Below are 12,209 nucleotides of genomic sequence, written 5' to 3'. Positions count from 1 at the left end.
CATTACCAGAAGCACACAAATTGTTTTAGGATAGCTTGCACACTGATGAACAATTGACCAACGCAATCTCCATTTCATTTCAAGAACAGTAGTGCCCTCACAATGCTATTCCCCCCCACACCCCAACTCTTATTTATTTATTTATTTATTTATTTACTTACTTACTTACTTACTTACTTAATTTCATTATTTCATTATTTACTTACTTAGGTATTTAGTTATTACATTTGTATACTGCCCATTAGCTGAAACTCCTTTCTGGTTTAAGAAAAAAAACCATACTCTTTAATATTACTTTTCCCAAATAGCATTGCATGACTTCCACCCTTTTGCAATTTTCAGACTGCATTTGTTAAGAAGCTTATGGAAATATAGGGAGTTTGGGTGGGACAAGGCAACTTTCTCCTTCACCATCACAAGTGACTGAGGCATTCTTTTGACATTACATGGGCAACATAGGAGTCACTTTTCTATGGTTCATCCAGTTACACTGATGTACAATTTAAACCCTCGCTACCATATGGGCAGGACCAATCACATGGGATTTTACCCAATAGTCACTATGAACCTGGCTTGGTGACGATTGCATGATGAGAACCTGCATGTTTGATTTGCATTATACAGTCATAGCTGATGGCATTTCCACTGTGCTTGTAGTTGATGGCGCTATGATTACTCCCACAATACTCTGGGAATGTTAAAAAACCTTCATGCTTATGTGATTTTGTTTTCTTCAAGCATGCTTTATTTATGTATTTATTGCCAGAAAAGGCAAGATATACTGCTGTAAAACTTAGTAAAGCCTATTGGCCTTCAAATATTGAGTAAAGTAATTACTCAGAAGGCAACATTTGTAGGGACTGCAAGCAAACACTGTGGTGATAAATGGAAAAGATACAAATTTCCTTTCTGATGTTACTCCTGAGAGCCCTGAATCAAGTTCCCAGAGGGCCTTGCTTTGGCAACATGGTGATGACATCAGTGGCGGCTACTTCCTGAGTTTTAGAGTCAGACAAAAAGCTGTTGGTGTTTCCCACTTGGAGATCACAAGAGAATGCAAAGGGTCTTTAAGCTATTACTTATTATTGAAGTAGTAGCTTCTGGAAAGTTTATGCATGAAAATTTCTTCCTATTTCAGTTGTGCTCTTAAGATGGAAACACTGTAAAATCTATACACATGGCAAATAAATTTCTGCTACATGTGGCTGCACATGGAATAAAACAATTTTCTTAAATGACAAATGCCAATTCCTCCCCCACCTCCCTGCAGCAAAACTTATTTTTAACTTTCCCAGGAAATAGTTGAGAGAGCTGAAACCAGTTGTCCTTTTACCTTTGGAATCTTGATTTTATTCCAGGCAAACAAACTCTAGCATTGTTCTCAGTGCAGATTATTTTTCCTTATTCGTTAAGAATGAAAAACTAAGAACTGATACAGTTGGGCTTGTTCATAAGTATCAGAAACCCTACAGATAGCATCATCATCAGGCAAAAACTAAAAGTCAGTAGAAACTGGTGTTGTGAATGTGAATAGAGAATTACCAGATTCGGTGTTCAGAGTTGTGCATTTTGGAATTTTGGAATGTGAACTTCTTACTCTGACAGTGGCATTTTAAAGTTTGGCACTAACTTTAAAATGCCTTCAAAATATTGATCTTTCTGAAAACTCTTTTCTTGCAAAACCAGAAGGCTGTGAATCTGAGCGTTGAATGTTATGAAGCAAAAGTGAAATTATCTATTGTAAACAGAGCAAATATTTAGGTACTTCACCATCGTTGGAATGTTATGGGAAAGTATATATAAGAACCCTTCAATGATTATTTTCTAGAATGAATGTTTTAAGGAACTAGCCTGCCTGCATCTCACTCAAGAAGCAGGGCTGGCTCAAGACATTTTGATGCCTTTATAGTATCCAGAAAACAACCCCATCTTGTACATACAAGATGAAAGCTCTGGTTCCATCTCAAGATAGGAATCTCTCCCCCGTCCTTTAATGTTCCTTTATTCATTACTGCATTTTATCATCAGAGAATCCTGCTGAACCCATAGCCGCTACATCCATGGTTTCTAGACATTGCAGCTGGAACGTCTAGTTTTGATGAACAGCAGTGCATTCTAATGTTCATCCCATATGCTTCATCATACTCCTGTGATACTCTGTGATCCATTCTATTAAAGCAGGGGAGAGAGAGAGAGAGAGAGAGAGAGAGAGAGAGAGAGAACATTTGGCAGTAATGGTGGAAAGAAGGGCAGGGTTTCACACATGTGGGTAAAGGCAGAGATGGAGAAATTCCAATTTAGCTATGAAAATTTAATAGCAAAAGGAAAACAAATGTATTTAATAGAGGAAAGGCCTATTTAAGAATTGGGCAGAATGCATATAACACCTAATGCAGGCACTGGGAGGAGGTACACCAAGGGACCTCACACCTTGAAAAGCAGGAATGGCATGGCATGAAAGGACAACATCCTGACTTCAGCTTCCATACCAATGGTGGCAAATGGAATCCATGTGGATCCCCTGGATCTGCAGCTCAGGGTTGCAACAAGGTATGGATGCCCAGGGGCACCTGTCGAGTGGCAGTATAGAAAGTCTAAAGAGCTGAAGGAATGGAGGAAGTATGTTGAGGAAATCTGGAAAGGAAGGATCAAGGAAGCAAAGAGGAACAGAGAGTGGAGAGTGGGACTCAAACTTCAGGTATAAAGCCAAGGATGTCTCTACCTTCTTTATATCAGGTATACAAAACCTCTGGCCCATGGGTCTAATCTGGCCCATGGAAGTTTCACATTCAGCCTGTAGAACTTCCTTGGGTTCCTTCAGGGGAGGGCCTTGGAGGAATCCTCCATTATATGCTGGCCTTGCCTCAGAATCTATTGAGATTATCTTTCATATTCATGTCCCGGGAACTGAACCAGATGAGAATGGTGAGGAAAAGGAATGCAGCGTTAAGGAACAAAGTAGAGTCCAGTGAGAATCCAGCAAACCACATGTTGCTAGACATTAATTCAGCTTGCCTATTTGCTTAGGTTTTTCTCCTCACTTGTCTCTTTCTCTACTTAGGCTGTAAAGGATTAGGAAATTTTGGAATCATGTATGAAGCATCAGCATAGAGGTCTGTCTGAGTGCTCTGGAGATAAACAAGCCAAGAGATAAGGAAGAGGACACATGGCCACCCTAAATAGTGTCCCACACAACCATTCACTTCTCTCTCTCTCCCCACCTCCCTTTCTCCACCTGGCACTCCAGTTTAGGCTCCCGCTTCCTCTCAGTTTACACCTCTCTCTTTTCTTCCTCCTCTCTGCTCAGTTGGTTGTCCTGCCATTTTGCCCCTGTCCGCTTCCTCTTGCCTCCTCCATTTCTTGTTTGCTTGCTTGCTTGCCTCCCACCGCCACCATCACTTGCTCCCATTTCTGCTTACACCATCGCCCTTCCACCTCCTCCTTCCTCCTCATAGTAAGCATCTGCTTCTTATACCTTTGCCTCTTATTTGGTCATGCACTGTCCACAGCTCTCATTCCTGTTTCCATCATCCCTCTTGCTTTCTCCACTGAGTTGCCTCCACTTCGATTCTCACTCACTCCATCTCTTGTCTCTTCATTGAATCATTCCCCTCTTTCATTCCCACTCATCTCTCATTCTCCTCCCATCACCCCTTTTATTTCTTCCTCTCCTAAGTTTAATGGCACCAAGTTGCTCAGTTAAGTGTTTTGCTGGGTTGCACATGCATTCAGGCATCCCCTCATCCCTTTTCTCTGCATGATGACACACAGGCACAGTCTTCCTGTTTTCTATTTGGGTTTTGGGGGTGGGGGTGGAGTAGAGGTTTCCCTCTTAAGGATTTTTTATATATATCTGCAAACTTTTGGATTTACCTGAGCATACATGTACCTCCCTCTTATCGCTCAGTAGCTCCATTTCGGCTACAAAGTTGTTGGCATACTGGGACTGAGCTCTGCATCAAAAGGAGTAATCCTGAGTTAAAATGCTTTTCTACTGAGCATCTTATAGCACTGATGATGGTGTTATGTTGCTACAGTTTGGAAATAGGCAGGTCTCTGTATCTGTCCACGCATGTGCAGGCACGCACACATGCACGTGCACACACACACACAGCACTAAGAAAAGCATAATTCTGTTACTATATGTTAAGCCTTTGTTTATTTCATATCATGTACTTCACTTCTGCTACTTGTACAGCATGACAAAGAGCATGGTTCTGAAATCCGCCTTGCCCATATTCTGCCTTTGCAGTGCACAGAAAAAAAAAATGCCTTCGAACTGTCCCACCCACTGTAGGCTTGAACTGAAATTGCACTTCATCCCTGAACTGAGGTGGAGGGTCACCTTGTTTCCTGAAGCCTTGGATTCTCCCCCTCCCCCAGCCCAGTTGACTGCCATGGGAAAATCAGCACATTGCCTATATGTTTTTGGTTGTTGATTTGTGGTAGAACTGAATTAAATCTGCAGGATTAAATCTATCCTGCTGAAGGGATGAAGCTTGGAACACTGGTTGATGACAGAATACTGGTTGGTGGGCAACACTCTAGGCTGGTCTTGTGTTCTTTGTGGTGCACCTCATACACACACATTCATATGGTATGTGCACCAAGCACTCACTACTGTAAAGCCTCCCTGCTTGTAAAGCTCTCAGAGCCCATGCCTTATCTTTCAGGCAGAGGGGGAAGTTGGGTCCTTCTTGCTCTGTGTTTCAGAGCTGAGAAGCCCAGTTCATCGCTGTGGCTTTATTTTGAGAACAGGAGGGGGAGATCTTCAGGAGCCCTCAGAGCGTGCATTGAGCAGAGGGTTGGACTCAATGGTCTTATAGGCCCCTTCCAACCCTACTATTCTATGATTCCATGAGCTTCCCCTATCAAGAGGCAGCAGCTTCCTTGCTGAAATCAATGTGGGATGGACAGCAACTGCTGCAGGACAAGAAGGTAGAAGTGGGCATCCCACAGCACCGCTTGATTCAGGATGTGGGGTGAAATAAATGGTTTAAAGAGAAAGAAAGATTTTTTTCACCATTTTACTGAAAAAAGGAGGAATCAAAACAAGCCATTCGGCAAGCAAAATGGCTTTGACAGATCACTGTTATTTCGGGCATTTCTACATGAGGTTGTTAATTCACTGTTCCTATTTCCACTGCAGAAGTGAGATCTGAGCGGTATACGAACAGTGTTTCCTTTCCTGCTGTTTCACTACATAACCTCTAGGTGACACTGTGATATAGCAGAATAGTGCAATTACACAAGTGGAAAAACCATTTTCTTTCACTCTCACAAATAGTACTGCATTTCCCCTGCTCTAAAAAAAACTCACCGAAAGAACTGTTTAAAACCAGAAGCAAAACTGGAGGGGCATGATGTTGTCTAAGGAACCCATAAGCAACTGTGAGTAGGGGATGACAAGCACACAGTAAATGCCTTGTTACTTTAAGTCAGCCCTAATAGGCAGTATGTTAAGGATTAGGAATCTGAATGGGAAGACGAACCAGAAATTAGGAGAGCTAAGGGCAGCTGGGCCCAGTGGCAGGGTAGCTGAAAGAATGGGGATAGAGTAGGCAATGGCCTGGGGGAAGTAAGTGGTTTGAAGGAAGTGAGAGTGGAAATAGCAGGGTGTTATGAAAAGAAGGGACCAATATGAGAGGGAGGGGGATGTAAAAGAGCCTCATACGGGTGGCTTATTTTTCTAAAAGCAATGAAAATTCTCCATTAGTATTATACCAATTTAATCCTAAATACATAACTCTCTTAATTCAATGTGATTGCATGTGTGAATGGAAGAGACTTTTAAAAATAGGTACATATTGACATGGCACCCTGTGGGGAATCCTCAGGGATATTGGAAAATAAGCGCTTTTAATGGTTCAGTTCAAGGGGAATCTACTGTACATCAATAACTTTAGCACCCTAATGCTAGTCAAGGAGATGGTAGCATGTCGTTATAAAGTCATATATAAAACTGCATTTATTACCATTTTAGGCAGCTGAAACCCAAGTGTTTCCTGACTTGATGCATAACAGTTGCAGTATGGTTCTTGGGTTTGCAGTCTAGACAAAATTGGCAGTCTCTAAAATTTATAGCTGCCTTCTGTTGCAAAAATGTGTCAAAATTCAAATTTGCATAAAGGTTGTACTGTAATGGCCTGGAATCATCCCTTTAGTGACTGTTTGGTTCAGCACTTGTTTTAAATTCTTTTCAGATTGTTTGGAATCTATCATGCTTCAATCCAAACATGGATGAAGTTCGTGGGACAGCATTCCATAGCTTCCAAAAGGGACAGGAGTAATATTTATGACTGTGTTTGCGTAAATTCCAAGTACAAATCACACAGTCATCTAAATAAATTAAACTGAAGAGCACCGCAATGCATAAATTTTAATTAAGTAAGTTAGTACAACAAAAAATGTGAGTTTCCCATTGCTTTTTCTGTTAAACATTTTTATCCTTTATGCTTTCAGTATTAGCTACATTCGCTATGTCATGAATGCCTCTCCTTGGTACTCGTCATTCCTGCTTTTTAGCCTTCCCTGTGTGGGTACTTTCATCCATGGAATAGCCTTTGTGTTATGATCACTATGACTGACAGATAGCGATAAATCAATATTCATTTGTATATGTTCCTCAATGTATATCCTGGGTTGGCAACTACAACTGAGGATCCCCTTTCTCTGGTGGAAGGAGTGGGTATATATGCTCTTTTATCCATTGCATATACTGAGACTTCTGCATGGAGGACTTGGTTCACAGAGTGCTTATATCCACAGGGGCAGAAGAGTTCATATGCTCCTTCAAGTGAAATCAGTGATCTGTGTGCATGTGTGCAAGCTAGGCTCCAAGCTAGCAGACATATATAGGGTTACACTGATAAAGTATGTATATTGATAAAGCTTGTATATACACTGGTACAAACATAAGAACTACTCAAGAAGAGCCATACTGGATCAGACCAAAGGCCTATCTATTCCAGTATTCTGTTCCTACAGTGGCCAACCAGATTGCTATGAGAAGCTCATCAGCAGGACATGAGTGCAAGAGCACTGCATTGGTTCAAAAATGCAAAATTTGGTAAGCTTGAAATAAAATGTGAAACAAACACATTTCTTCCCATCCCTGTCTAGAAGGACTCATGGGAGTGAACGGCAATTACAGCCGTAATTGCCTAACAATTACAGATGCCTAGCAATACAGTTTACTGAGCCAGCGTGCAGCATTTTTAGGGATGTACGAAAGTCACTTACCTTTTCGAAGGGTGACATTCGCGGTGGGGGGGAGAAGCTCCATCCCTCCCTCCCAAATTTTTTCCAGCCGGCTCTGCTCTGTGGAGATTCCGCAGAGCCACCGGCCAGGGCCGCCCGCAGCCTGACATCTTGTTGCTGGGCAGCCCGCAGGGACGCAAATGGCAGCTGTCGTAGCCGCCGCCATTTGCGTCCCTGTATTTTGCCATGATAGGCTACGTAAATATTTACATAGCATAACACGGCAAAAAACAAAAAACAAAACAGTGAACGCAAATGGTGGCGACTACGGCGGCCGCCATTTGCGTTCCCCCCTTTTTTTTTTGCCATTTTAGCCTACGTAAATATTTACCTAGGCTAAAATGGCAAAAAAAAAGGGAACGCAAATGGCGGCCGCTGTAGCTGCTGCCATTTGTGTTTCCTTAGTTTTGCCATGATAGGCTACGTAAATACTTATGTAGCCTATCACGGCTTCCGCAAGGACGCAAATGGCGTCCCTGCGTTAGCCATGATAGGCTACATAAGTATTTACGTAGCCTATCACGGCTATATGGAGGAAGCGAATGGCGGCCGCAGATGCGGCCGCCATTCGCAAGTCAGCGTGGACAGCAGCAGGTAGGTGCTCCATTCCGGTCTCATTTCGCAGGGTGGGGGGGGGTGTTTGGGCTTTGTTCCGCCATGGATTTCGGGGGGCTGAATGCACTGGCATTCGGCCTCACCGAGATCCGTGGCGGAATTCTCTGACATCCCTAAGCATTTTGGACTCTTGACTCTGGACATAAGCTGCCCTGCCTGCGCTGAATCACCAAGATGCTGCTGATCTAACCTATAGTTTACAGCAGGGATGGGGAAGCTATGGCCCTCCAGATGTTGTTGGACTACAACTAGGGATGTACAGATTTGTTAAATCCGTTCCGCCTGTGTTTCGCAGATTGTCAGGCATCTTTCATTCCTCCATCTGCTCATTGATGGAATCGGATTTTTTTTAGGGATGTATGTGACTTTTGTTCCTGTTTACAAATGAGCATTTGTGCTCATGCACATTAGCACTAATGCACAGAATGCTAATACACATTAGTGCAAGTGCACACTTGAGCTAATACACATTGGCAAAAATCCTCCCCCAAAGGAAAAAGAAACCCAGTCTGCAAGTCCACGTGACTCAGAAAAAGCTGGTTGGATTCATAGAAAACCAAACTCATTTGAATCTGTTGCAGAATTTTCTGACATCCTTAACTACAGCTCCTGTAATCAAAACTGCCTCCTGGTTTCTGAGGGCCCTTGGGCAAGACACCCTCAAAAGGCCCCTGCCTCAGCGAGTCTAATTTCTCACCACCATTGTCACTAGCTGCTATTGCTCCTTGTTTGGTTTCTCATCAGTGCTACCACTTGCTTGCCTGACCATCAGAGCAAGCAGGTAATGTCATCTACTGCTGCTCCTTCTCACCACCACTGTTGTCTGGGCCAAAGCGAGAGGCAGATGAACAAGCAGGTTGCAATGGTGAAAAGGAGGAGCAACTCCAGAGGTTTTTTTTTTCCCCAGGGGGGCCCTGCTGGGGTGTGGGCCCTCAGCAGGTTTCCGACCATGCCTACCCTTGACCACAGCCCTACCCATTATTTTTTTAAAAATATTTTTATTTATTTACAATATTTGTATACTGCTCCATATCTAAAACAGATTTCAGAGCAGTGAATATAAAAGATAAAATAGATAAAAGGGTAAAAAGATTAAAACATATTAAAATTGTGCTTTTTAAATACAGAATGCCAAGGTAAACTGTGGCTGGTCAGTTAAGCAATGCCTCCTGGAACAGTGCTGTTTTCAGGAGGTGCCAGAAACAACACAGTCTTGGTGCCTGCCTGAACTCCAAGGGCAGAGAGTTCCAAAGAAAGGGGGCCACCACAGTGAAGGCTCTTCTCCTGGTGGACTCCAATTGGGGCATAAGTCCATGTGGAATCACCAGGAGCGTGCCCTCTGATGACCTCAGTGACTCGGCAGGTTGGAAAGGGAGAAGGTGCTCTCTCAGGTATCTTGGCCCCAAGTTGTTTAGGGCTTTGTACACTAGTATTAAAACTTTAAACCTGGCTAGGTAGCGCATAGGCAGCCAGTGCAGTTGCCTCAGCAAAGGAGTTACATGCTGAAAAGGGGCAGCTCATGATAACAGCTGAGCTGCTGCATTCTGCACTAGCTCCAGCTTCCGGACCAGCCTTAAGAGGAGCCTCACATAGGGCATGTTGCAGTAATCCAGTAATCATCCCTGTCCATTTGCTGCACTGGTGGGGGCTGATGGGAATTGGAGTATAACAATATCTTGATGGCCACAGGTCCTGCACCCCTGGTTTATAGAAAGCAGAGACAGGGTCTGGTAGAATTGCTCCTCTCTACCTATGCTTCCTAGCAACAGGCAAAAAAGGAACGTCAGCATTCTGTGTTCACTACGGTTGTCAAATGAGGATTTGAAGATTTTAGCCACAGGCACTGTCTACCTTTGACAGGGTTAACAACACAGTCCAAGAAAAAGTGACAGTTACAGTTTAATCCCACAGTCCAGCTGCAAGCAAAATTAATCCTACCTCATGAATAAGGATTTGGGGACTGAGGAGGAATCTTGCCACAAGGGATTTAAAATGACTGCCTTTTCCTCTGTCAGAAGACCAAAGAAAAACCTCCCCCACCATTTGTGCTGTCCTGAAAAAGCTTTCTCCTGATACCATAATTGTCCTTTGCTCCTTTTGGCATCTCAGAATTCTAACACAGAAACATTTTTCTCATGTGACATTCCCTCATGGAGTAGGTGTCAGGTTCTTTCTAGTGAATCAGTACTGACATAAACTTGCCGTTTTCAGACCAATCAGTCCAAATGGATGTGAGGGGAGCAGAGGTGAGGAACAAAATGATGCAAGTCTCTTTCTAGAGGCATAGAGCTAGCAATGCAAGAACACAGTCTTAAAATGTCAGTCTTTTACCATCCCAAAGAACATACACACTGAGGTGTGCCAAAACTTCCCAGAGAAATTTAATTAATCTGATCAAAATCCCTTTCACAGCCCTCCAGTTTCCAACAGATCTGTCCCCTCAGCAGGACCTTCCAGATTCACTTCAAATTCCACTCAGACAAAACCATGGTAACTCGGAAAATGCGTGAAGCCCCCCCTAAGGAATTTTGCCAATTTTCCTTGAATTACTTTGGCTGTACCAGATGCTATGCAGATTCCAGATTGCTATCCTAGGGCTATCCACCATTCTGGAAAATATAAAATCTATCAGTTACTAGGATCTGCTTCCAGCCCTGAGTGAACCTGTGTATTTCTGCATAACTGCTAGATTTGGGTTGGGTCAGGTATTGGCTGACTGTGGATTTTGAACCCACACACATTCCCTCTGCTTTTTAGGTTTGTTTTTTTTAAATTGCAGCTCCCTTGTAATAGGAGCCTTCAAACATACTGAGGTCCCATTGATTAAGTCTTAACTCTGCACTGGATTGCACCCACTGCTTCCCTGAGCTATCTATCCACATCTTCCCGTACATCTGGAAACCATGTTAACTTTTACATATCCTACCTTTCTTTTCCGCAGTATGACTTGACTGTCCGTAGGCTGGGGCATAGCTATGTCATTCTTTGGATCAGTCACACCTTCCACCAAGGGAGCACTTGTGCTGCATTCATTTTGAGAATCTGCAAAGCCATTTGAATCCAGGCCATTCCCCTCTGGCAGGAAATAAGAACCAGGTGATTGCCCAAGATAGTTACTGGAGTCTGCAGCAACTACACTGTTGTCACTACATTGACCAGGAGAAAGCTCATCAGGTAATAGACTGCTGACCGTTTTTTCATTCCCGTCTTTAGAAGCACCTGATTTTTCATGCTGCTGTGCAGCTATAACAGCATGGGCCATCTTCTCCTCAGACGCATCTTTTTCCACCTTTGGAAGCTCACATTCTTTTTGGGCATCTGCATTTTCATTGGAGCTGTTGTAGTAAAATTCCAGACTTTCTTCTCTGCTATTGCAAATGTCTTCCTCTTCCATCACTGATTTGGGATCTGTCTCAGAATTGCGTTCATTCATTTCCTCAGTTGGTTCACAGGGATTATTATATTCTTTCTTTGCTTCTACCCTTGGGTCTATCCTTATGTAAAGTCCTGCTTCTCCTTCTAAACTGTTCCTTTCAGTTGACAGTTTCTCTTCAACATGAGTGACCTGGTGGTTGACTTTCTCCAAAGTAAGCTCCATGTTATTGTCGTCGTCATCGTCACCACCACCACCACCACCACCATCATCCTCATCCCCAATGGAAACATCGACCAAAGTTTCTGTGCTGTCTTCCAGAGAGAGAAATTCTTCTTCCTCTTGATGATTGTCATTCTCATCTACCTCTTTGGAAACATTACCAAGCAGCTTTGAGGGGAAACCTGCCAGTTCTCCACCAAGACAGCAATCTGGCAAGGAAGTGCTTTTTTCTTTATGGCCTTCACTCCGAAGTCCATCCTTTTCCATGCCTGCCTGCAGGTTGTCAACTACTAGGCCATGCCTGCATAATATATTAGAATCAATAGAACCAAAAGGCAAGCCCATCCATTGGGTTACATGTTCTTCCCAGCTTCTTTTCCTGATTGCTAAAGACATGTCATAGTACTTTAGCAACAGGTTCCAACAAGTAATACAGTCAGGGCCAGATGCAACATTGTGGCTTCCATGAACTTCTCCACAGAATGAAATGGTTTTACATCTTGCATATCTGTTGAAAAGAAGAAGGTTGTTTCTTCAATGTAAAACACACACACAAGAACAACAAATAGAAGTACATATGAAAAAAATATGCAAAAGCAACAATACGTTGAATGAGTTAGGAAGGGAAGGATTTAGAAAGATGTTTGGTAGAATAACTTTAATCGTTTTCAAAGACAGAAGCTATAATCAAGCATGGCCTCCTTGCTGATTACTCTCTCAAATGAAGTAAACAGAATGT

The 12,209-nt window shown here is 43.0% G+C and overlaps 1 protein-coding gene across 1 annotated transcript in view; it reads right to left on the bottom strand.

Annotated features, from left to right (window-relative positions):
- Window positions 1-11,974, bottom strand: part of DLC1 (DLC1 Rho GTPase activating protein) — a 332,632-nt gene extending 320,658 nt beyond the window's left edge. Inside the window, exon 1 of the mRNA XM_084856695.1 lies at window positions 10,802-11,974. Within this exon, the coding sequence (XP_084712821.1) occupies window positions 10,802-11,866 (1,065 nt within the window). The 5' untranslated portion in view covers window positions 11,867-11,974. The remainder of the gene's footprint in view (window positions 1-10,801) is intronic.
- Window positions 11,975-12,209: the final 235 nt, after the last annotated feature.

This window comes from Heloderma suspectum, chromosome 5 (assembly GCF_057233095.1).
Source record: "Heloderma suspectum isolate Gila_16-S chromosome 5, 16-S_ref, whole genome shotgun sequence".
Classification (NCBI taxonomy): Eukaryota; Metazoa; Chordata; class Lepidosauria; order Squamata; family Helodermatidae; genus Heloderma; species Heloderma suspectum.
The sequence above is the reverse complement of the archived record's forward strand: the minus strand, read 5'-3'. Positions and strand labels throughout refer to the sequence as shown.